The 26,889-nt window shown below is 40.4% G+C and overlaps 1 protein-coding gene across 3 annotated transcripts in view; it reads right to left on the bottom strand.

The window, feature by feature from the left end:
- The window catches only part of coro2a (coronin, actin binding protein, 2A), a 48,689-nt gene extending 25,141 nt beyond the window's left edge, over positions 1-23,548 (bottom strand). Inside the window, exons 1-2 of one of the 3 annotated variants that reach the window (XM_037765321.1) lie at positions 1,094-1,163; positions 893-965 (exon numbers count right to left, since the gene is read on the bottom strand). Coding sequence is in view for 1 of the 3 variants with exons in the window: in XM_037765319.1 (XP_037621247.1) it covers positions 23,212-23,226 (15 nt within the window). In the remaining 2 variants the exon portion in view is untranslated. Of the gene's footprint in view, positions 1-892; positions 1,226-23,211 lie in introns of those variants that run through there. The other 2 variants (XM_037765319.1, XM_037765320.1) reach the window with 2 other exon arrangements.
- Positions 23,549-26,889: the final 3,341 nt, after the last annotated feature.

The raw sequence follows: 26,889 nt of genomic DNA, 5'->3' as shown, positions 1-26,889 counted from the left end.
GTTTTCCAATTTAAGGAAATGTCTGATCAAATAAAAAGTAAAACAAGTCTAAAAATCTGACTAAGCATTCAATGTCAACTTTTGACATTAGATGCTCTGCAGTACACACACAGTTTGGCTACTCAGAAAGTCTTGAGGTTGCAGCTCTAAGCTTCACTCATAGGTTCATAAACCTTGACGTGAGAAACAGGATACCAAGCTTAATGAAAAGACCTCAAACAGACTGCGATTCAAACCACAAGGCACATATTTCAGTGAATGGTAGTGTTTTGAAGGGTGGACGCCACCATAAATAGCCATCTGCGGTGGTGGAGATGACATGACTGGGACGGTGGATGATGTCATTTTCAATGTTGTGGAACGACTTCAGTTTCATATTGACATTTTTTTTCAGAAAAAAAAAAGAAGAAAATACTTCCACGCTTATGGAAGCGAATGAGTGGCTATACTTGTCCAAGTTTGAGCAATAGGATAATTAAACTAAAAAGGAGTGCGAGTCAAATAAATCTGAGCTGTGCAAGAAAAGTTTCTTAAAAATAGTTTTTCAAATATGCACCGATTCAAGGAAAAGAGCTGGCTTGAAGAAAGAGTTTTGTTTCATCTTGTTTGAGCCTGTACTTCATGCACATGCACGCTGACTTTGAATCCCCAGGGGAAAATATGAGCTCACACGCACTAACACACACACTAACACACACTAACACAGTCAGACATTTGCGGCCAGAGGTCTAAAGAGTAAAAGATCAATAACAGAACTGCAGAGAGAGATCCGAGGGAGCAAGGACATGAAAGATATCAAGAGAGAGAGACAACACGGAAGAGAAAGGAAAGAGTGTGCAATTAAGAAAGAGGGAGTGTGAGAAAGTCAAACTGGGAGTTGAGCAGCACTCACCCTGTCGAGTGAGATGACACTGGCACAAGAAGGAGCAGTGGGTCCTTACGCGAGTCAGAAAAAGTTTCTGCGTCTGAGTGGCAAACCACAAAAAAAAAAATCACTTGTCTTGCTTTATCTCCAGCACATGGATCAACACTGCCTCTCCTTCTAAGCACACACATGCACACACACCAACACACAGCCTGTCCAAATCCGTACTACAGTCCACTAGTGTCTGTCCGAGCAGAGTCCTGACCGAGCTTCTTCTTTGATGTGCACAGTCCTTACAGACAGTAGGAGGAGACGGTGGGTGTGTGCGTGCAGCATGAAGCCGAGTGCGTGTGTGAACAAGCAGAGTGCAGGAGTGTGTGTGTGTATGTGTACACTCCCTGAGAGGGAGGTGACTACAAGGGGAGAGGGAGAGAGAGAGAGAGAGAGAGAGAGAGAGAGAAGCAGGTAATCACACTCCCTCTCTCTGAGCGCCGCTCCCTCTCGACACTCCTCCACAGCGTTTGCTCAATCAGGATTTCTCGCTCCATCTTTAAGGAGAAGACGGGAGGAGTGAAGTAAATTATTGAGTAACCCTTATTGCTCAATAATAAAAATAACCTACTTGTCAGATGTGTTTTTTTTACTTTTACTGTAGCTAATAAACACACATTATTACATTACATTCAGAAATGTCTATTTCTAGAAAGTATGATGGAAGTAAGACGATGACAGAAGTAGAGATGGGACCGATCCGAACCAATACCGGTATATCGACCTGAGGTAACTGATCTATAATCCATATAAATATGTAATAATGGTGGAGAATGTCCCTCTGGTCGTGTTACGGATGCAAAGAAGCTAGTTATCTACGCTACTGTCCTTAGCACTGAGGTCGAGTCACACTTCCAAGCCCAGAACTAGAGATAAACATGTTAAACAACACATTCCTGTCGTTTATATTTTCACAGTAACGGTCCTCCAGCTTTCAACCGGGCAAACACGATTTGAAAACCGTATGAAGAAGTTGTCAATTTGCTTTCAAGTTTTTCAAAACAATGAAGGAGCTGCCAAGGCAACTTGCACTCCTACATCTGTTTGTATGTGAAGCCTAACTACTAAAAAAAATATATTTAAATTGAATGCAAAATTGCAATGCAATGCAAATTTTATGCTAAAAAAGCTCTAATATAGGAATTATATTGGTATCGGCAGATTTCCAAATGCAGGTATCAGAATCGGATCAGAAATGAAAAAAAGTGGTTTGTGCATCTCTAGATAGAAGTATTAAGTTTACTTGTATGGCACCTTTCAAACTCAACAAGAGTCCATTCAAAGTTCTTTCTATAAGGCAAAGAAATGCATTCAAACCGTTTTTTTAAACGATAAACTATAATGAAATCAATTAAAAACAGTATAACATGCACAGTTTCAGTGCAGTAATAAAGGTTTACAAAGGGAAACCGAAGGGCATAGAGGAATTCATTAATCAAAAGTACAGGGAAGCAGGGCATCTACATGACCTATAGGGGATTAAAGGACTACTCCGGTGATTCAGTTTTGCACTACCGCAAAGCTGAGAAACTTGCAAGTGTAGGGCTGCAACTATCGATTACTTTCATTATCAATTATTATGCCAATTATTTTCTTGATTAATCGGTCTATGACAAAATTGTCAAAAAGTGGTGAAAAAACATCACAACTTCTCAGAGTCCAAAGTGATGTCTTCAAACTGCTGATTTGTCCGACTACGATCCAAAGCCTGACAATATTTCATTTACTTTATCATATATGACAAAGGAGAGCATGAAATGACTGAAATGATTATCAAAATAATGAATTTTCTTGTGATCGGTTAATCTAATAATCGTTTTAGCTCTACTGGCAAGAGACGAACGGGCAAAATCGAAGAATCAGACGCTGGGATATTCTGACTTTTAGTCCCTAGTGTATGGGTTAAGCTCCACACTGGATCCTACATTTCCCACAATGCATCTCAACAGCATCTTTCATTAGATCCGCCCCAACTGATAAATGAATGCGTCTTTCAAACTCCATATTCCCAGTTTTTTAATGGAGGCTTTCTCTGAACACAAACCACCAGTTTTCATAATAGAGTAAACTGACCTTCATGTGTAATATCGGTAGAACGCCTCTTTAAAAGATGCCAACTACGTAATCAAAACACCCCAGACTTGAGTCTGGCCACGGACCTTTAATGCATGTCATCCCTCCTGTCACCTCTATACGGTCTCCCTTATAATAAAGACAAATGTAGATTTAAATGAGACTAAAGTTGGGACACATTTTTTCTTTGTATTCCTGACTATTAGCGTTTTATAGATTAAAACATCCTGACTTACTGTATAATTTAATTTATTCACAAGTTGCGCTGTGTAAGAGTGACAGCCGGATGTTCTCCACTACACACACCAAACTAATATTTCCACTTAATGTTATTATCTCTGGCAGTCTCTCTCAAACCATCTGTCCTCTGTGAAGTTCAATGTGACGCTCCTCAGACTGAAAGACCTTCACGTAACAGCAAAAAGGTGCCACATGCATAAAAATTTAATTGGCTAGATTGTTTGGCAGAAAGCCTGTTCATCCATTCACATGGCTTCAGCTGGACAGCGGAGTTAAAGAGTCAAACTGAGCATTACGTAATGGCACATTAGAACCAGAGGCTAGGAGAGGCTAACAGGTCAATAAGCTGAAAAAAGCTGGCCTTCACACGGTCAAACGGGGTTGTAGCCGAGGGGCTGATCAATCGTTGTTATTGCACAAACGTGTGCATGCCTGTTCGCCGGTTTTATTCAGATCATCATGAGTATTTATTCCTGTACCTGCAAATGTAAGATACTAGTGAGGTGCACATATTTAACTTGGCTTTTATCCCTTAATGTATGTTTTATTTCTGTCTAATTGTTGTCTTTGCTTTTACTGTCTTGTGTACACAGGGTGTAAAAGAGAGAGAACTCCTCTAATTGGCCCGCCCTGTATAAATAAAGGTTGAATTAATTAATTGACTAAAAAATCTAAGTAAACACTGGAAAAATACTCCATTCGAAATAAAAGTCCTACATTTAAAATTTAATTTATCTTTAAATTAAATATTTGTGACTAAAATATAAACATTCAAAGTAAAAAAATAAACATATTTCTAAATTGGTAAGAGTTTAAGAAGAATAAAATGTGTTTCATCAGGTCTTTGATGGTGAGGTTTGATCAGACTTTGATTTGAATTGGATCAGATGATTGGATTTAAGTAAAGAAATATAATCAGCTATGCAGCATGACCTCTTTTAAAGTGTTTAATATATTGTTGAATTATTACTACCGATGAATTAATGTATAAACAGCTATTTAATGTTGTAGCAGGCTGAGGTGGAGCTAATTTTAACTACTGTGTTAGATTGCTGGTGTACTTTAATCTATGACTATGCATCATATTTTGTAAGATGATGTTTTGTATAAAATCTACATTCAAACATTCAATGTATGTTGTAGCTCAAAACTGTACTTAGTGCTTGGGAAAATGGACTTACCACACACACCCACAGATGCACACACCCACACACGTATACACTGGTGATAAAGCTGCCACAAAAACAGCTTCCCCCAAAAAACACAACAAAGTCCAACGGTCGCACACTGTCTCTGAGATAAGAAACAGGACACACTAACTGGTAGAGATGTGGAAACTGGTTGGCTCATCGAATGCAGGACTGTGACTCAATCTTTTGGGGAAAAACATTCAATACACACCGAACCCTAACGTCAATATGTGACCTAATTAATATGTAGAACATGTATACAGATAACAGAGGTGTGGACTCTAGGCAGAAGAAGACTTGCAACTCGAATTGGACACCAATGACTTGTGACTTCACTTGAGCCTTTTGACTTGAAAATACTTGATACGTTCCCCCCAAGCCCAAAGATTTAAAGCAGCAGTTGGCGAGATTGGAGCAAACATTATTAAAAAAAGTTATTTTTTATAAAACGGTCACTATATTCTGACAGTAGTGCATGACACAGGTAATCTGAAAAAAATCATGTGTCCTCTGTGTCCTCCGGTGTCTTCTGGTGCTCCTAATGGTATCTGCAAGATTTCACAGACCGGACACAACCAATCAGAGCTGATCTGGAGCCTGCAGTCTCTGAGCAGCTGTCAATCACTCATGAAATCTGATCAAGAAGTCAAACTAGGCAGCGCTGATCAAATATGAATCAATATTCTGTTACTGTAATGCCTATTTCTCGCCTCAAATGTTTTCAGAAACATCTTGTAGTGTACTGTTTAGTTGTAAAATGAGAAAGTTTGCGACCCGGCAGCCATGTTGAGATCAGCTGAGGAAATACCAAGCACCGCCCACCAGCCGGAGCGCAGCCAATAGGAATGCTCTCTCTCTGAAATGACCTGTGATTGGTCAAAGTCTCCCGTCACGGGCTAGATTTTTTAAAACCTGAAAACAGAGCCATGAGGAGGTGCAGAAGTCTAGTTTTCTCTCAGGACACTTGAATTACAATATGCTGATAATTTTGTTCGCATACAAAAACTACATGGTGGTCAACAAAAAAGGACTTGCAGAAGGCAAAACTCGCTATTCGAAAATTGCAGACGGAGACGTAAATGTCATTACATTTGGTGAAGAGCACATTAGGACTTGTTTATTTAAAGTTTAGGACTTGTAACAGTTTAGTCTTGACTTGGGACTTGAATACTTGAATGAATACTTGCAAAACAATGACTTGGTCTCACCTCTGAAAGATATACATACAGTACCTGTATGACTATACAGACACTGAATTACTTGGAAATACTTAGAAAAATAAGGCTGGTATAGTCTAACCAAACAAGACACACACACAGAGACATCACTGTACCAGAGGTGTGTCCAAGACAGTGGAGTGATTGGCCAATGGCACCATCCTCTTATCAAAACAGACAGACAGCTTTGATTTATGAACCTTTTGCTGGCGAAGCTCCACTTACACACTGTATTTCCTCTCAATCAGCTCTTGGCTCTGGATTAAACCTTGGCCTTTCTAGTGTGTGTGTGTTGTTGTTGTTGTTGTGGCGATTATCAATAAGGACAGGGCAGGAGTCCTAAAAGCTTGTGACTCTTTCCAAAGAGCTCGAACCACAAAGGCTGGCTCTCTAATGACAGATCACACCGTCACAGACTAATAGCTGGCTGCTGCTGCTGGGAGAAAATAGGTCAGAGCCTTTGACACCACGGAGACACAATGACCTTCGCTTCCTCACTTTGTCATTCCTGATTAGCCGTCTAGCTCTGTTGTGACTGTAAAACACCTGGTTTCAGTGCCAAGTGCAATCCTGCGCTTTCAGTTGACTGGAGTGAGGTTCAGGCTTTATGCACTTGAGCTGAGTGTTTTTGACTGTGGGCTTTAAATGCTCAAGTGTTTGCACCAACTGAGCAAATAGTGCCGTCCCATTCAAGTATATACTTAACTGAACAGGTGCAGTCAATAATTGAATAAGTCATCTGGAGCTGTTGACGTCCAGTGTACACAGAAACCTCCATTAAAGACAGATTAGTTTACATGTGTCATTCAGAAAGCAAATAAATGTCTGAACGACTGGTAGGGCAACACCTTCCTAGAAATAAAACCCTTTTGCATCACTTCATACGGCACTAACATGCGTGTACTGAGCACACGAGAAGAACAACACCAAGCTTTTTACATTTTTAATTTGCATGTTGTTTTATGCTCTGGTGTTGTTGTTTTACTAAGCAAATGAGGAGCCACACCTTCCTGGAAAGATACTGATACAAGTCGTCACACAGACAAACAATTAAAAATCCTCCAATTCATACTGAATGTGCAATTTATATGAATTAACACTCAATTTTGGGATAACGTAGGCGATTGAGGGTGATCTAGATACTCTAATATGGCAGCGTAAAATAAATCTTAATGTTTATGTAACATCACTTTTATGACTATATGTTGAACTCATAAAAGAAGATTTTTTGTGGAGGAAGAGATACATTTTCACTACTATCAAGGGGCTCTATTGTAAATTGTGATGTCAATTTCCTGCTCCAACAGCTACAGCTGTAACGTCTGAGGACAATTAACTGTTCAGTGTTGATTGTGATCAAACGTAGATGCAACTTCTTTCCATGGAAATGTATTTGGTTTTGTTGAGATCAGTTTTCATGCTAAGGTTGATGATATACATGAATGTACTGTCAGAGATTAGTGTTTATATGTCTGCTTGTATCAGACCAGGACATACATCAGACCGGCATATACGGGTCCTTTGCAGAACTTCAAGGCCAGATATCCGAAAGATGTCAATGCAATTTAACGTCCGTTTGGATTGCAATTTTTAAAAGTTCGTATGCATTCATCTCTTGTTAAACAAACATTTGTTTTATACACATGCTGAATAATTATCTTGGGACCTTGCCTGAACCTGAGTGTTCGTGATACCTCAATAAATTAAGGTTTATCGCCGTCATGTCCGTCCAACACAGAGCCGGATATTGCTTATCCAGACTTCTATACACATTTGATTGAATCACGTTAGTCTAAGTGTTGTCTTTAAATAACCAACCTGGTATTAAACAACTGTTTGATCTATAGGCTGAGATTTAGTTGGAGACGACAGTCTGATGCTGCTACAACTTAAATGTATGAATGTATTACTGCAGCGGCCTCACACTCAAGTTATTTATACATCAGTAGTAAAGTAACTGTTTCCTGTGTCATTTAGCGATTTACCAAACTGACAGTGGGTATTCACGAATGGTATGTGTCTCAAATCTCAGTGTGAAAGCCTCGGTTAACCCCCTACACAACAGCTTTTCGGCATTTTCCTGTTTCTCTTCTTGTGTGACAGCGCGGTTCGTTCCCCCAAAAGAAGGCGTGGCCTTTGCAATGACGAGATGCTGGCCTGATGTGTAGGTGGAGTGAGAATAAAGTTGAATGAATCTGAAACTTCTAGGAACAAAAAACAATACAGTGTGCTGATGTTGTCAGGGAAGAAAAGAAAAACAGGTGATGCTCAACAAGCAAACCAGTGAGTCAAATCCAAATTGTGAAGCTTGCTCTTGTTGAGCTCATTGTCAGCATAGCGGGAGCAACCTGATCTAATGGGAAGGAGGATAAATAGCACGACATTACAAAGACATTCTGCGCGTCATGAGAACACATTTTAGCCTTTCCGCATGTCATTTGTACGCAACGCAACAAAACTACAGTAATGGCTGCAGTTAGGTTTAGGCAACAAAACCACTTGAAGTTTTGCATGGTGTGGCTTAAATAAGTACGTAAACGAAGTAAAATAATGTAAGTACGGAAACAACGTAACAGAAGTACGGAAACTTGTCACAAACGTCACTAAACCGTGAAAAACGTCACTAACGTAACTTAAAAAATGCTAGCTCTGAGCGTAGCATATTTACAAGGAAGCAAGAACGGCATTATTATTGCACACGAAATGACATGCGATTACCGTGCCATTCATACGCCATTTAGTGCGACCGGGCTGCAGTCTTGTTTCTGGCAGTTTGTGCAACAGAAACTAATGACAAACATAAATAAGAAAGCAGTTCATGAGCATGTTATTTCCATAAAATTCAGGGTAGCTTGTTAGTGGATAAAAGTGTCTGATATGTTTAGAGGGAAGGAGGAGATAAAGGAGGCTCCAAAATGTGATATGACAGGGGGAAAAAAGCAATGGAAATATTGGATGTGCAGAATTTTTGCATCATGTAATGAATCACTTTGATTTTTTAGGTATCAAATTCACTGGATTAACCAAAAACTATACATTACCATGCATCATTTGATCTACAAATACTTTCTCAATCAAATTTCTAGAACATCTACAAATCCCAATACATACATATTGATATTGCAATATAAAATTACATATAACGCTCTCACTACACAACTGCAACAAGACTGAAATGTGCAGTAAAGAAACTATCAACTGTGAGGACATGCTTACGTAAAGAACCACAGTAATGAAATGAAGATACAACATGAATGATCAAGTTTCAGATCCTAATCTAGTCATGTGTCTCAACAGGTTAAGGTGTGCCTAAAGCACACTGATACGATCATGAGTTACATCTTTGACAGCCTGACTTTGTTTACTGGATCAAAAAAGTGTAGCAGGCACGTCAGGTCAGAGGTGATGATGGACTGAGTTGTGAAAAAGGTGTTTGTCGATCAGCGAGCCACATTTCATCATAGGGACGAGTAAAGTACACCGTGTGATGGTGATCTCACCTCAGGTAGCTTAAACGGTACATGTTAGCATGTCTGTGCAACGCACCGCGTTCCTTCATATCTGATTCACTCTGATATCTGCCATAACACAGCTGCTCCCATTCAGTGAAATCACAGCCTCACTCACCTGCTTTCATCAACTTTGGCAGCGAAAGACGGTTTGTACAGCCAATAATCCCTGAATTCACATCAAAAGAAACGCTCAGGAAAAAATGCATTTTACTCGCTTTTAAAGATCAAGACTCGCATGTAGGATAAAATCTGTTATATGTTGAATCATTTACTTTGATGATTGTAGACATGAAGAATGTAATCTTTCAGACGCACAGACGTCTGGCAAACCAAATCAATTCCTTTATTGGCTTACGGTAAGAGGGTCCAGACTCAAGACAGGCTGGATGGAGGTTGTATTACACAATACATAAATGATCAAATCACAGATGGAGAGAGATCCAAATACTGTTCAACCTCAGGCAGCATTTCAAGTACTTCCCTTTTGTTGATTTGTTTGCCAAAGGAAACTAGAACTCAATTTTTTAACAAATCCTGTAGTTTTCTGGTCGTGTCATAGAAGGTACCTAACTGAATACAGGACTGCAGCTGGAGCACATGAAATGTTTCCATGTCTCCTCATTCGACAGAACAGAAAAAAAAAAAAAAATGAAAGCACATAAAATATGTCTCAACTGCAGTGGTTGAATGTAACTAAGTACAGTTACTCAAGTACTGTACTTAAGTACAACTTTGAAGTATATGTACTTTACTTTTCATGCTACTTTCTACTTCTACTCTACTACATGTCGGAGGGAAATGTACTTTTTAAATCACTACAATTACTTTAGTACAGGATCTGAATACTTCCCCCACCTCTGCTCAACTGAATGTGGCGCTGTCCTATTACGAAATTGCAGTCCACTTAACTTAAAAAGGAAATTCTCCCCTACATCATACGAGGTAATTATAGTTATGGATCATGTCACATCGTAGAGTGTGTCTCAGGTCGTATAGCCTCCAGAGGGTTTCTGTTATCTAGTATTAATTACAACTAAGCCAAGCTGCTCTGCAGACAGCCAGTAGCTTCTGCAGCCAAAGCTCCTCCTGACACAATTAAAAATATTCAGCATCAAAGAGTCGAAGGAAGAGGGGAAAAAAAACAGCACAAAATGAGGTTTGATGTTCTAAAATTAGCTCAAGAAGCACTGCCTCAGGATTTGATATGTAAAAGAGATGCATTTTATTGCAGTATTTACTATTTGTAATGAATATTAAATGACAAATAGGCTGAGGGATGATCAATTATTCTGCAAAGGCAACGAGCTTGTTCCTCAGAGCAGACCAAACACGTCACAGGGATCCCGGTCACTTAAATTAATACAGTGAGCCTCACCAGCCGAGGCCATCCATCCATCCTAACCCTAGTAACTGTAGTCAAGGTGAGTTTCACTTTCTGTGACTCAAGGGGATTAGCTCGCCTTTATATAGGCACAGCCTCTCTCTATAAACAATACACAGACGGCGTGCTGCTGCAGTGCACGCTCCGCTATCAGGCCGAGGGAGGCCACCGCTAATGAGATCAGCCACATGAGCTAACGGCATTAACGTGTAGTGATACTCGACACACAGAAAGTGCAGCTCGCTGCAGTATACCGTCTATAAGAAGACTTTGAGCAGTGCACAATCACAACGAACAAAACTTGGCTAAAAAAATAATATGTGTCCGTCACCTGACCTTTTCAAACTTGACAACGTAAACACTCGAAATGGGCCCCTTTGTATTTCCTGTTGCAATGTTTGTTAATGCAGTAGCTGACAGGAAGTGAACTTGGACCAAAGCTGTTGCCCTAGCAACAGAATGGCAATGAGAAGGTCTATAGCCGTGCTAGCAGCTCCGTCAGGATGTACTTAGCTAAGTGCTACCATCAGCATACTAACACGCTCACAATGACCATGCTAACATGCTGATGTTTAGCAGGTATAATGTTTATCATGTTCACCATAAAGAAGCCCTAAACACAAAGTCCTAAGGCTGATGAGAATGTCATCAGTTGCAGGCATTGGTCATAATCCAAAATAATGGACAAATTGAATTCTTTAAAAACATAATTTTGACCTGATGGTGGTGCTAGATTAAAAATTAAAGGATTACATAATATGAATTATTGAATATTGTTATTACAAATCATCCTGAGGAGGAAAAACATGTCTGTACCAAATTTCCATTCCACAGCAGTCGAGACATTTCACTGAAAACTGGTACTAAAGGTCGACTGATAGTGGATTTGTTAGAGGCCAATATACTGTAATATGGATAGTAGTTACCCCCCCTGGATAACTACTGAACTGAACATCTAAGTCGAAGTAAGAAATACCTAAATAAATAAATCTGGAACACTGAAGTTGGCACCATGAAAAGTTGGTAGATCACCAAACACATAACGCCGAATTCATATCAGAGCGGTGGCGAAGTGCGGCCTGCGGCGAGCTGCCATGCAATGTCTATGAAAAGCTGCGGCGGCCGCTCCCAAGCTCAGCGAGCTCCGGACGTTTAATTCTGCAGCAAAGTGTGGCCAACAAAGGCCAACAAACGTTGGGAAAAGTTTAACTTTTAGAGGCGAAGTGCGGCCAGAGACGGCCCGCAGACAACCAGTAGACAGATCCTGTGACTCCTGTGACATGTTGACCTTTATTACAAAGAATTTCTTCCCGACTGAAACACATGAATACGTCTCCCGGCAGCAGAAAAATGTAATTATTGCAGCGAGCCGCACTTCACCGCTGCCTGGTGTGAATTTGGCGACAGGGTTCATCCTCTGGGGACCATGATTGTCTGCACAACATTTCTTCAAAGTCCATCCAGTAGTTGATGAGATACTTCAGCTCGCACCAGTTGTGGATCTAAATTGCTATCACTCATCTTACAGAACATGAGCTGCTTTTACCCTACACATCATAATAGGATCTAATGGCTACATTTATACTGCGGGTTGAAGCATTCACTCTATTGCTCTCGTTGAGTCTAATAAACAAATGTACACAGTTGCCTCATCACGGAGCAAACATACATTTGCTCTGACAGCATGTTTCATGAGGTACAACCATTAGGGCTACTCTAAGGCTCTGGAATCAATACGGTGAACACATATATACACACATTACACACACACACACACACACACACACACTCAGTGTAAGAGGCCATCTACTCCTCTTCATGAATAATGAATCAGACTCTGCTGGCCCATCTGCCTCTCGATTAAGACCCTCTGACTGCAGAAAACAACACACACTGAAACAGTGCTGCTTAAATAAACACATCCTGTAGCTGCTGATGTTCATCACCACCAGAAGAGCGAAAAATCAATATGAACCTTGATGAAATAAAAGCTGTAAGGCCGGGGGGGCCCAACCTGGGGGTCGCTGGATACATCTGAAGGGTCGCAACATTATTAACAAGTTAGGAAAGATGGCAAACATATCTACATTTCTCTTATCTTTGCTATTATTTTGTGATATACTGAATAGTTTTACCTATTTAGACATAAAGATAATAATCTGAGAAGGTAAAAAATCACTCTTAAGTGTTCATAGCTCATAAAAACAAGTACATTTGCTTTGACATACATGATCTCAATTTATACAATGTGAACCAACATTAACGATTTTATCATGAGACATGTTTCTCTTTATTAATGTTACTTTGTATTTTAGTAATTTTTCATATTTTCATACAAACAACATTATGTATTTTTGTTGGGTCATATAACACGAGCAAGGAGATTCAGTAAGCCATTTCCAGCTACCAGGACAGGAAACAGTCACAACTTGAGAAGTGGGTTAAATATCTTGCAGCGGACGTTGTTGGTTTTTCAAAGATCGCCAGGTATTTTTTTTTCAGAAAACAGACCCTGAGGCAGTTAAGACCAGCAGCGTCAGATTATAGACAGGTCACTGTCTCCTCATTGAACGCTGAGCTTTCATCTCTCCTGTGGCCTTCACAGTGTCGCCTCCCTGCAGCCTGAAAAACTTGCACTAGAGCACGGTGCGCTCGACGTTGCACAAATCCACAGACTCTCTCTCTATTTTTTTTCAAGTAATCCCCTCCCTGTTTGCCCCACGTGGGAGCAGATAATCCTCAAACAGTCGGACAGCTGTCATGTCAGAAACGTGCAGGACAGCCTGCCGCAACCGATCTGAGTGACAGTGATTTAACAGCAAAGAAAAGACTGGAAGCATAAACATGTCTTTTTAAAGCTATTGTTTCAGAAGTCATTATGCTTTGCTGTGTAAATGAACCGGCCCTGCAGTGACAAGAAACAGCAGGGGTTGATTTGTAGGGGTCAGCCGGTGGTCTTCAGGCAGTCTGTGTGTGACAATAACAGTGAGAGGTTGTGCGGTCACGTGCAGACTCTCCGGTTACATAAGGGCATTTCAGGATTTCCTGAACCATTGTCAGGACGAGTACAGTAATCATCCTTAACATCCACCAGCAGATTGTTTCCTAAAGCCTGTGACCTCAAATATGGCAGTTTTGCCTTCAGTGCATCAAGTTAATAAAAACATCCATCATCAAACATCGTCACTGTAATTTCAAAGATTAGAGTTGATTACAACAAAGTGTCAGATGATGAATCCAATTACAATTTAGACATCTGCCCCATTTGATGAAGAGTGTTGATGATGATGCAGAACAGAACTGTATCTTGATGCAAAATAAAAAAGAGGGTAAAGAGAGGAATCAGACAAGAAAAGAATTAATCAGCAACTATTTTGATAATCGATTAATCATTTGAGTGCATTTTCAAACTTGTCAAAAGCTTCTCAAATGTGTAGATTTGCTGTTTTTCTCAATTTGAATATATTGTAAACTGAATATTTTTGAGTTTTAAACTGTCATGTCAGACCAAATAAGAAAGATGTGGAAATTTTATTGAGCAATTTTCTTCATTTTATAATTTTTTAATCACAACAATACAGAATAATTAATAATGAAAATAATAGGGCTGCCCCTTCTTAGTCCATTAGTTGACTAATCGGTCATTTTTGTCTTAGTTGACTAAGATTTCTTTTGTCGATTAGTCGTTTTTTTATGCCTTTTTCATGCTGAATGACTTATTTCTAAGAAACTTATGAGCACATCTCTGGTTAACTATATTTAAAGTGGTGCTTTTGTGCGATACTTTGTGGAGAATCTCGATTAAATCAAGTAACCAATTAGTCACCAAAATCCTTCCTGTTGCTAGTTAGCTGTTGGACTGTGAGAGGGAAGGGCATATTCAAATCTCATGTCGTGATAGTTTCACTACTACTGCTGTCTTTGAGAGAGAGAGAGAGAGAGAGAGAGAGAGAGAGAGAGAGAGAGAGAGAGAGAGAGCACGCACATTTTTCCATTAATAACATTTGATCGCCCGGTTGAGCAGGCAGCCCTGCTCCACCGATTCATCAGCTGAAGCAGCCGCGCCTGCAGCAACGCATTTCTTTGTGATCAGCCCCTAAATCTGTATCAACAGGTTCATTAACCGTTTGAGAACAGTGGGCACAAACAACATGAAGCCAACATGAAGCAGGCAGTCATCAGTGAGGAGTGAACCACATGGGGAGTGGTGGTGGTGGAGTCAGAGACTGAATGCCCCTGGGGGCTTTGTTCTGGAGGTATAGTCATGTATGAGGTATCAACATCAGGTTCTCCACCACCACCACCTCGAGGCACAACGTGTGGTTTGACTCTGATAGTGAAGCAACAGAGGACATGTGAGGTGACCTCATTCACCTTTAGGCTGTTTCTAACTTGTTGCTAAATCGGAATAGGAACACACAGTTTTAGTCGCTGCTAGGAGACACAAGTACACACCTTTATTTTATTGAAGTAGTAAAAGTTAATTTGTTGGTTCCAGCTGCTCTAAATTTATATTGTTGTACATTTGATATCTGTGGGTCCTCTGGACAAAACTAGTAATTTGAAGACGGCATCTTGGGCTCTTTGAAGTTGTGATTTTACACTTTTTCTTTTACCTTTTGTAGACTGAAGTATTATTGACAGTCATGTTCTGTTAGGCTGTATTTAGACAAAAAACAAATGACAATGCTAACTCGCTGATTGTTTAGCAGGTATGTTTACCATGGTCGCCATTTAGCATGTTAGTATGCCAACATCTAATTATTATCTAAAGACTAATTGATAATACTGGAACAATGATTAGTCACAGATCTCTAAATTGATCATAAAGCTAGAGGATATACAGTATTACCATCTAGTGTTGCATTTAGCATTCTGTACACACCTACAGTACACACACAACAGTCTGACTCAGTTACATAATGACTTACAGTACCACCCTTTAATTGGTTTCTTCACCTCAGTGTGGAGTAACACTTAATGATCCATCAAAGTGCCACAAACTCGACACATTCAACAGTCCAAATGCTGCTAGAGAGCTGCATGTTCACTATCAGGGCACCGGGAACAGTCTTCTTCTTATCAGCTCATGCCTATTTGACTCATTTGTATTCTCTATTAATCTCTATTAATTGTTTGTAAATAAAATTGTGAACTATGGGCATCACAATTTCCCAGAGCCCAAGGCGATGTCGTTAAATGTCTTGTTTTGTCTGACCAACAGTTTCATGGTTCATCCTTCATTCAAGTTCCATTTAGTAGCTGTTCCAGAGATTTCTATTACTTCAGATGATCCTCATCAGCAGACAGACTATGACCAGAAGTCAATGAAACGTAGTTCATATTTCCGTTTCTACTGAACACTAAGAACTTCTCGTCCATGTTGGCTTAACAGTCCCGAATCCCATCTTTCAACAAAAGATCATGTGACGTAATTGAACGCTCCAGCAAGGAGGATGGAAAGAGGAGATGTCACGCGCCATCGCCGCGCCATATCTTTGGGGTACAACCCATGCGCAGTAAAATCTGGTCTGCACTTACCGAAACTGAGCCAATTGAGCCTCCAGTTACACTGCGCATGTGTCATACCACAGGGCTCAAGACCAAAAGGTCCCCGTGTCTCAGCAGCCATTCAGTGGACCCAAAGATATTCATTGTGTTCAAAAATACAACAAATATTTACATTTGAGAACCTGGAACCATGGAATTTATGATATTTTAGATTATAAAATGACTTAGAGGTGCAGTGTGTATGATCTGGCGCCATATAGCGGTGAGGTTGCAGATTGCAACCAACTAAAACTTCTCCTGTGTGCCAAGCGTGTAGGAAAACTACAATGGGTGACGCAAAAACATGAATGTCCCTCTCTAGAGCCAGTGTTTGGTTTGTCCGTTCTGGGCTACTGTAGAAGCATGGCGTCCGGCTCCGTGGAGAGGACCCCAAACCCCCATGAAAAGCGCCGGTCGTTGAAGTCAATTTTGTAGCGGCCATACGGCGGTTCTACAACTTCTGTGTCCGTCATGTGATGCCATTGGGCCCAAAAACACTTTTTCCCATAGACTTACATTGGGAAAGAGACATCTTTAACTTAGTGGATCATTTTTTTTTAGGTGAATCAACTTCCCAGTATGAACACTCTAATAGCCCTTATTTAAATCATTAGTTCTTAAAAGTTGTAAAATGCACTAATAGTCGAATCCAGAGTTATTTCCCTTCCTCCGTTCATGTGAATGAGACCCAGACCGAGGCTGGAGCGAGGGCTGGGAGGCGGAGTTAGCAAGCCGTGACGACAGCGTCACATTGTGACCCCGTGACCGAGCGGACGCTACTGCACCTCCTCTATGGGCCCAATGGATGCGGAAGATTGCCGGAAGATACAGGTACTTTTTCCAGTCGGAAGTCTAGCCAATTTGGCATCACGCGCAACTGAGTAACTTTCATAGGAATGAACGGGGCCTGTTGATCAGCTAATCAATCAATCTGCTATCTGTTTCAGCTCTAGTACAACATGTCCTGCTCATATTCCCATGAGCTTAAAAACACTACAGTTCCAGAGAAATCTTAAGAGTCGATATCAGCAGGCGTCTGAGGTATTTAAGGCACACTGTCCAGAATACAGGTTACACCTTCTGTTATTTAAGCGATCACTTTATTGCACAACAACAGCAGCCAGCATGGCAGAGACATAGAGGCCAATAAGATCCTCAGGCTCAAGGGCATATTTGCTCAAAAGCACGCCTTAAATTCACGGCAGTAATTACAGCAGGTAGGACTTTGATACCTGTAACCGTTTGTGTACCATCTCAGAAACCTGAACTCTCGTTACTGTTTTGACATTGGTGAGATAAACTGTCGTCCAAGACAAACAGTAAATAACTTAGTAGAAAAAACAATAGAGCATATCTGCTTCTGAGCTTCTGAAGAACTACATAGCAAACAGCACAAGTCACAGGTTGGACAAAAGTGGGAGAATCTCAGGTATGTGTTAACACTAACAGTCTGTGTGATAACATGCCAGAGATAAAAAGGTTGTATTTTATGGCCCTGTATGTCTGCACAACAGATTTCACTAGAGACAGAGTAGAATTAAATAGAGTACAGTGTCTTCAAATACCACAAACCCCTCAAGTCCTCATTAAAGAACCTTTATGAAGTGAAGATGTGTTGTTTCACCCAGTTTAAAGCCCGCTGAGGTTAACTTTTGGCAGCAGGAGTTTTCTGTTTATAGTGAGGATGTGTTGTAAACTCATCAGTCTAATGCTCATTTTGGCTGGAGTTTGCCATTAGACAGATGACAGACCTACTGAGACTGATCTAGAGCTGGCGTGACACCTCCTCACTCAAACAGTCATGACTCAACTTTTAGTTATTTATTTAAGCATTTAGTTCTTCTTTTATTTATTTATTTATTGATACGCAAAGAGATCCAGGCGAACTGTTTCTCCCTGCTGCCAGCTTAAACCTAGGCTAAATATCTAACTGTCTACACTGTACTACAAAACCAAAACAAATGACTGCAATAGTATCATTGAGTAAAATGGCTAATTTAAAGCCGAGACATGACCTTTGATCCTTTCAACTGTTTGGAAAATGTGCCAATTCTCTTTCTTGCCAAAGTTAGATGAGAAGAGCGATATCACTCTCAGACTGGAGAGTGATATCGCTCTTCTCATCTAAATCTCTGTTCTTTTCGTCCTCTTGTTGTTGTGTTAATGTATTGTCTTCTGTCTTGCAATAAACAAATAAAAATACGAATTAAAAAAAACAACAAATAAGTGCATTTCCCAAAATGTTGCACTCTCTCACTTTAAGTACACAAAACTACACAACTTTCTGTACTGTCCTGAGCCAATTGTAGTAACTGACTTCACTGTATCTGTGGTAGCATTTATGGATAAAATAAATGGAAAGAGAACAGAAATTTTGGACAAAATAGTATGTTTTTTTGCACATACTCTTGTCTAGTTAATTAAATTACAGTTAATTCAAAGTATTCCTCATTTTAGTGGGTCCTTCTGCAGCCTGCTGTACCTCAGGTTGTTGACGAATATGGTTGAAACAAATATCGCAAAAAGAATATTTTCATATTTCAACATATACCATGATATGGAAAATAAGCAAAAACATTCACATTGAATTATGGACCAGACCAATTTTAAACTGTACTTCGAGTCAGAACAAACAGCATGCCCTGGAGCTGCCCCTGTGGAAGTGATGCCACACTAGAGGTCCTCAGTCCTAAATTACGCCCACTGTTTCCACATGTGGTGGCCATTAGACTCGGGTCATTAAACACGGCGCTCTCAAACTGCTTTTTCTTTTGTCTTAAGTTTGTTTACGTCCATCCAGACAAAAGTGAGCAAAAACAATAGATCCACACCATCTGTTGAGCTGGTGGACGGATAGAGTACAGCCACCCACAGAGACACAATAATAGATTTCACTTATAACTAATGACGTGTTTGCAGACATGAAGATGACCTCAACCGAAAGGGTACAGCATATTCTAGATATACTGTATGGATCAACGGGCTGCAACCAATTTTATAATTCATTCTTTTTTTTCAATAGTTTTGTCTGTTTAGTAAATTCAGATTGCTTGTTGTGTCCAAAACCCAAATATATTAACTGCAATGATGTAATGTGAAGAAGAGAGAAACTTGGCCTAAAGAATTAATCAATCATGGAGTATTATTGGGGATTACTTTTCTTTTGATCGACTCTTTCATCCGGGACTACAGCCGGATTGCTGCTGTTCTCTCTCAACGCTCCAGCCCTGACCAGAAGTTACATCCATGTGCTTTGTTCTCTCGCCGCCTGTCACCAGCGGAGCGCAACTCTGATGTGGGGAATCGTAAGCTGTTAGCGGTGAAGTGTGCGGTGAAGTGTGCTCTGGAGGAGTGGAAACACTGGTTGGAGGGAGCAGAGATTCCTTTTGCCGTTTGGACTGATCACAAGAACCTCGCATACATCCAGTCAGCCAAACGACTGAACTCTCGTCAAGCCCGGTGGGCATTGTTTTTTGGTTGCTTTCGTTTTTCCCTCACGTATCGCCCAGGATCAAAGAATGTGAAACCTGATGCTCTGTCACGTCAGAAGAGTCCTCAAAGAGCTCAGACGCCATTCTACCGACATCCTGTGTGGTGGGGGCACTTACCTGGGAGGTGGATTCAGCGGTCTGAGAGGCGCAACGGGGGGAACCAGATCCCGGTACAGGACACCGTAATCGTCTTTATGTCCCGGATGTGGCCCGGTCCCAAGTCCTATAGTGGGGACATGCCTCTCGGTTCGCTTACCATCCAGGGATAAATCAGACAATATCGCTCCTTAAACGATACTTCTGGTGGTCCACGATGGAGACAGACACCAGAGCGTATATCCTCGCCTGTACAGTCTGTGCCAGGGGTAAGACATCTCGCCGCCCGCCGGCGGGGTTGCTCCGCACCTTACCCACTCCTGGTCGTCCTTGGTCCCACATTGCTTTGGATTTTGTCACCGGTCTTCCTCCTTCAGAAGGAAAAACAGTTATACTTACCATCATGGACCGGTTCTCCACGGCAGCCCACTTCCTCGCTCTCGCCATGCTCCCCTCAGCCCGTGAAATCGCCGATCTCCTCGTGAATCATGTTTTTCGCCTCCATGGTATTCCGCTGGACATTGTCTCGGACCGGGGGCCTCAGTTCATCTCTCAAGTCTGGAAAACCTTTTGCCAAGCGCTCGGAGCTACAGTCAGTCTGTCGTCCGGCTTTCACACTCAAACAAATGGACAAGCGGAACGAGCCAATCACGATCTGGAGTCTGCGTCGGGGCAGGGGTCTCCAGTACTTGGTGGTCTGGGAGGGATACGGGCTGGAGGAACGTTCATGGGTGCTCCCGCATCCTGGATGCAGCGCTCGTCCGGGAGTTCCATCAGTCCCACCCAGATAAACCTGGAAGGTCGCCTGGAGGCTCCCATTGAGTGGCGAGGGGGATTTTGGGGGGGAGGGTGGGGTACTGTTATGATATCACCCTTCAGCCTAGTTTCCCCAGTGTTTCTCTTTGTTTCCCCGCCCTATTGTCTCCTGTGTGTTTTCCCTGTCTGTGGGCAGGTGGGCGTGGTCTCTCCTCTCCACTCCTCCTCTGGGGCGTTTGCTGCTGGTGGCACACCTGATTCCAATCATCTACAACTCTGCAGTATATCTGCCCCGGTTTTCCTCCCAGACGTCGTCAAATCGGTCCGTCACCCTCAGCGGTAGTTAAACGTATTCAGGCCTACTTACCTCATGTACCTCTTGTCTTGACTTTTTATTCTGTGTAACGCTGCTCTCATCTGTTCAGGTCTGCCAGCTGCCTTCGCTCCATCTCCCTGCTACTTCCCTGCCTGCTCACTCTCCCGACGCCATTCCCCTTCCCCGGACCACAATTCAATTCACCTTACACTTGGGTGGATTTCTGGAGCCCCTTCCTCGTGCCCCGTCTGCCCCCTCCTCCTCTCGAAGACACAAGCCGGACACCCCAAACCCCAGCCCCTTTAAAGGAACATTTATTTTGCAATAAATTCCTTTTTACTTTCCTCCTGTCTGTGTGCTGCATTTGAGTCCACGTGTTGACCCAGTTATAACATTTTTGTTTATAAAGTGAGATGTTGGGGAGCTTCAGGCATCCTCCAAACTAAATAAAGAACAGTTAGCTATTATTATGTAGAGCTGAAACAATTAATTAATAAATAAACTTGTTAATGAAAAAAAAAAATCTGTTTCAGTCATTTCCAACTTCTCAAATGAGTATTTTGTAATTTTCTTTGTTTTACTGTATATGATAGTAAGCTGAATATCTTTGGGTTTTGGACTTTTGCTCTTATATAACAAGACATTTGCAGATTATACTTTGGGAAACAATAATGAGCATTTTCTCCAATCTTCTGGCATTTTATAGCCAAAAAAAATAATCCTTAGTTTTATTTAACATAAACCGCTTTCATCTGAAGTTATGAGGAAAAAAAGATCATTTAAAAAATGAGATTCAGTAGAAACAGCTGTACACTTCTGCATCGGATCATAAAACAACCTAGTGTACTTGAGGCAGGGTGTTTGAGGTAATTCAAGATGTATTTTTTTGTTTTCAAAACTTGTTTGTTTTAGGAATATTGAACAGGATTTCTCTCCTCATATTCTCGTGTAGTTATGAAGATGTGAAGTTACTCTGTGATGTGAAGGTGTTGCTCTCCACCACTTGTCACTATGAACGGCTACAGACTAAGGAGGTGGAAACAGAAGAAGCTCAACATCATGCTGAGAGCCATGTAAGTAATGTGTTTCTTAAATGACGTCAAAAACATCCAAAAGAATAATTAACATGCTTGTCCTGCTTGAAATGTACATTCACATTGTTTATCAGTGTTAATGTGAACACATGAAGCCATGATTGAGGCTGAATCGTGCTCTGATGAAGACAACACAGCAGTTATTATCATTTATTTACTAATAATTAATTATGTTTATGATTATTAGCCAATTAGTTGAAAATATAATTAACCAAAATGATCAAAACATGAGTCTCAACTGAAATTCAGTGAAACGCAGCTTTTTCCTCAAATGATCGTTAAACAATCTTATTTGCCACATACCAACTGGTTCAATACTGTCTTGTTTACAGATTATTTCCATCCATTGCTCTTATATAATAAGACATTTGCAGATTATACCTTGGGAAACAATAATGAGCATTTTTTTTTTTTTCAATTTTCTGCCATTTTATAGCCAAAAACAAATAATCCTTAGTTGTATTTAACATAAACCCACATTCATCTGAAGTTATGTCAGTGAGTGAGGAAAAAAGATCATTTAGAAATGAGATTCAGTAGAAACAGCTGTTCATCATGCTGAGAGCCATGTAAGTAATGTGTTTCTTAAATGACGTCAAAAACATCCAAAAGAATATCAACATGCTTGACCAGTTTGAAATGTACATTCACATTGTTTATCAGTGTTAATGTGAACACATGAAGCCATGGTTGAGGCTGAATCGTGCTCTGATGAAGACAACACAGCAGTTTTTTTATGTCAGTGAGTAAAAAAAGATCATTTAGGAATGAGATTCAGTAGAAAACAGCTGTGCACTTCTGTATCAGATCATAAAACAACCTACTGTACTGTATATCTGTGCAGAGGGAGAGTCTGTTTGCAACTTAAAAAAAACATTAAAGAAGCTCCTTAATTAGTGTGACATATATATATAAAAAGACATGCATTTTAACCACAAAACAATCAGCAAAAAACACCTCAGACACATGCATGAAACGTGGAGTTGTGTTTTTGCAGAGGAAAACAACCTACTGTGCAGATCTGTGCAGATCTGTGCAGAGGGAGAGTCTGTTTGCAACTTAAAACACCATTAAAGAAGCTCCTTGGTTAGTGATGCATAGATATAACAAAGACATGCATTTTAACCACAAAACAATCAGCTAAAAACACCTTGAAACTAGGAGTTGTGTGTTGTGTTTCTGCAGGTCTGAGGCTGTGGAGCCGCATGGCAGAGCTGCTGCACGCTGCTGCTGCTGCTGCTGCAGAGTAAAGGTAAAACTGTGCGACTCTCAGCAGCTCAATCCGTTTATATAGTGAAGAGCAGAGCCACTAAAACACGTCTGCAACATGACAAGCGATCACTGACATGCTGCAGGAGTTCAGACTGAAGTAAACTCACCTTCGAGACGGTCATATGGTGAGAGGCGTCGGCAGGTGCTGGTAGTTTTCCCTGGAGAGGAGAGGAGAGGAAGAGGAGAGGAAGAGGACTGTGGGTGAAGTGCTGCTGCTGCTGGAGACGAGTCGTGTTATTATAACACCGGTGGTTGTTGCATGATGGAGGTGGTGGTCATTGAAAAGTCATGATGCCCTCCTCGACCTTGAGAGTCCCCCAAAAATAAAAAAAAATAATATATAAATAGACAGAAAGAAGCTCACAGACAGCATGCACAGTCACCATGAACACACACAGGAGGAGGAGGAGGAGGGATGCAGAGCACAGGATGCGACGAGAGAGAGGAGGAAGAGGAGGAAGAGGAGGGAGGGGCAATCCAGGTTACTAAACATACTGTCATTAAAGCTTCAGTAGGCAGGATGTTTTTTTAATCATATTTGATCCAATCTGGCCTACTTCAGCTTTAAAGTACCAAACATACAAGTACTCATTATGCAGAATAATGTATATTATTGGATTATACTTATTGATGCATTAATGTGTTCATCACTTTAATGTTCCGGCTGGTAAAGGTGGAGCTCATTTTAATGACTTTATATACTGCTGGGTAGTTTAATCTATAATAATACATCATTTATTCGTTAATTATATTTTGTATTAATAATCTGAATCTGTAAAGTTATTAAATCAATGTAGTGGAGTAAAAAGTACAATATGTCCCTCTGAGATGTAGTGGAGTAGAAGTAGAAAGTATCAGAACATGGAAATACTCAAGTAAAGTAGAAGCACCACAAAACTGTACGTAAGTACAGTACTTGAGTAAATGTACTTAGTTACTTTCCACCACTGAGTACATGTTATACTGTTGTGTTTTTCTAAGCATTCTTTACTGCTCCTGTTGTTATAAAATAATTGTTGATTATTTAACTGAAAAGTAGTAATGTGTTTTTGATACCTTCACTTTTTTTGCATCAAATCATACCGGGATGTTTGCTGAAATTGATTGGATGTGGCACAGCCCTACCTAGAAACATTTCCACCAGCCGCCACTGCCTTTCAGCATGTTGTAATTAAAGTGTTCTGAGAGAAAACTAGACTTCTGCTCCTCCTCATGGCTCTGTTTTCAGGCTTTAGAAAATCTAGCCCTAGACTGGAGACTTTGGCCAATCACAGGTCAGTTCAGAGAGAGAGAGAGCGTTCCTATTGGCTGTGCTCCAGCTGATGGGTGGTGCTTTGTATTTCCTCAACTGTTCTCAACATGGCTGCCGGGACACAAACTTTCTCATTTTACAGCTAAACCGTGCACTACAAGATGTTTCTGAAAACATTTGAGGCGATAAATAGGCATTAACGTAACATAATATTGATTCATATTTGATCAGTAATGCCTAGTTTGACTGTTTGATCGGAGTTGATTGACAGCTGCTCAGAGACGACTCTGATTGGTTGTTTTCCTCCGGTCTGTGAAATCTTGTAGATGCCATTTGGAGCACTGGGGGACACCGGAGGACACAGAGGCACATGATTTTTTTTTGATTTCCTGTCTCATGCACTACTTTTTTTAATCATATTTGCTCCAATTCTACCCACTGCTGCATTAAATGGTGATTTTCCAAAATAAAATACAAGCTAAACCCCAGTTTTTCTTCCCCTTCTCTCATGAAGAGGCAAAGAACATTTCTTATGTAAACTCTTTATTATATTTCTTTGCATCAATTTTCCCATAATTGTTTGTTTAAATCGTGTATACGGCTGTTTTCACTCACATTTTGTTCCTTTGGAATAACAAAACTATTAGATGGACTCATTGTTTCAACGTCATACATATGAATATTGTGTATTTCTAACAGTTTCAGTAGTTTTTAGTGGATTAAATAAATTTTTTTGTCAATCTACATTTTTATAGATTTGGAGAACTCTTAAAATAATCTGATGCAGGGTTATTAATGTGAGACGTGAGGAAGCCTCCAAACAAGCTATTGGAGAAGTCCTTTTTGATCAGTTTATATATGTATTTAATTTTGCCGTCAGGTTCTCATATCTTTCTTTTAACCCACAGAGTACTGTATATCAGTATGTTGGTGACCTATAATGTTATGTCAAACATAACAAAATTCTCATAAAGGTTCAGAGGTGTAGTGGCTTCACTAAGTCATGTTTCAACTTTAGTGCAGGCTTTTTGTGTTTGATTTAATTCACACATGTTTATTGTTTTTTTGTTACTATTATTATCGTTGTTGCTTTTTTTTTGTATGTATATTTGCAACTAAGTTATGTATATAATGTTTGTTTGTTTTTATATGAGAATAAAACCAAAACTATCTGTTTGGGATTATGTATTGCTAAAGAACAATATTACATATTGTGTTTATTTATACATGTTAAAATTAATTTTCCTAAAATAAAAAGCTGCATGCAAAGCAGTGAGCCTGTCATGTGTAGTCTAGTGTGATCTGTATGTGACGGGTACTTGACGGTGACAGGGTTCTCAGATCAGTTTGGCTCAGGGCCCTGTAGCAGGCGTACTGTAGGCCGAACTGGTGAAGTGCTGTTAAACTGTTGGCTAGACACTCACTGATACACATCATAGTGTTTTGCATAAGTTTTTTTTGGGAAGGGGAGGAGACGTAACTGATGGTGGAAACTTAATGGAAGAAATACACAACATTCACTCTGTATAATAGATATAGAGGGATAATGTTGAGATAATCAAATGTAGATTCTCAGCTCTCAGGTGAGACAAAGTCGATGTTAAACACTTTGTCTTTTGCTTAAATACTGACTATTGGATCCCTTTCTGTAACAACATTTTTAAACAGTCATGTCAAATTAGTTTTTAGGTAGGCCTATCTTTAAACAATTGCCATTTTTGGAGGAGAGCATACGGAGCTACAGTAGACTGTCATTATATATCACCAGTCTATTCATCTGTCATCTGTCAATCATTCATCATCAGAAATGTATAAACTACGTGCAAAAGACAAACACACATATAAAAAGAAGCTGACTGAGGCAAAGGGGAGATATGTTACAAAATTGAAGTTAGTTGATGATATCGATCCTTACGAATTAGGAGGACCTTGACAGCTTGCCACCCATTACAGTCACTGATGTGTTTTGGCGTTTAAAACACATCAGTGTTTTAGGCTACAAAACGGGTAGGTAAATGACCTTCAGATCTAAGAAGCCAAATGTCAACTACACATAATGTTATGCTAACTGAATACTAACAAAACATTAGTTAAATCTGCATAATTAATCTACCGGTATCTTGCAAAAATGAAACCCATAATGTTAGTCTACCTTTGTGTCTCACTGTATATATACTACGTTTTGGCTTTTGAATCTGATTCACTGTGAAGTGTTTTGTGTTAGTTCAGCAGTTCTTTTGACGCTTGAAGTAAACAACCAGCAGCTAGCCACTTTGGCGGCCCGGCTATGTCAACAAAGCATGGAGAAGCTCTGATTACAACACACACAGAGGGAGAGCGACTTCATTCTCTGCTCAGGTAGACATTACTCCTCCATATCTTTACATAGTAAACAGATATTAGCTGCTGTATCGATGCTCTGGATATCGTAGGCCCATTAAACACCTTTTAAAGAACCCAGTGTGTCATTTAATGAGTGATGGCTGGTGCACATCTTTATTTGAGGGCATTTGTTGCCCCCCAGCGGTGAAAC

Source organism: Sebastes umbrosus, chromosome 3, assembly GCF_015220745.1.
Source record: "Sebastes umbrosus isolate fSebUmb1 chromosome 3, fSebUmb1.pri, whole genome shotgun sequence".
Lineage (NCBI taxonomy): Eukaryota > Metazoa > Chordata > Actinopteri > Perciformes > Sebastidae > Sebastes > Sebastes umbrosus.
This window is presented reverse-complemented; position numbering and strand designations above follow the sequence as displayed.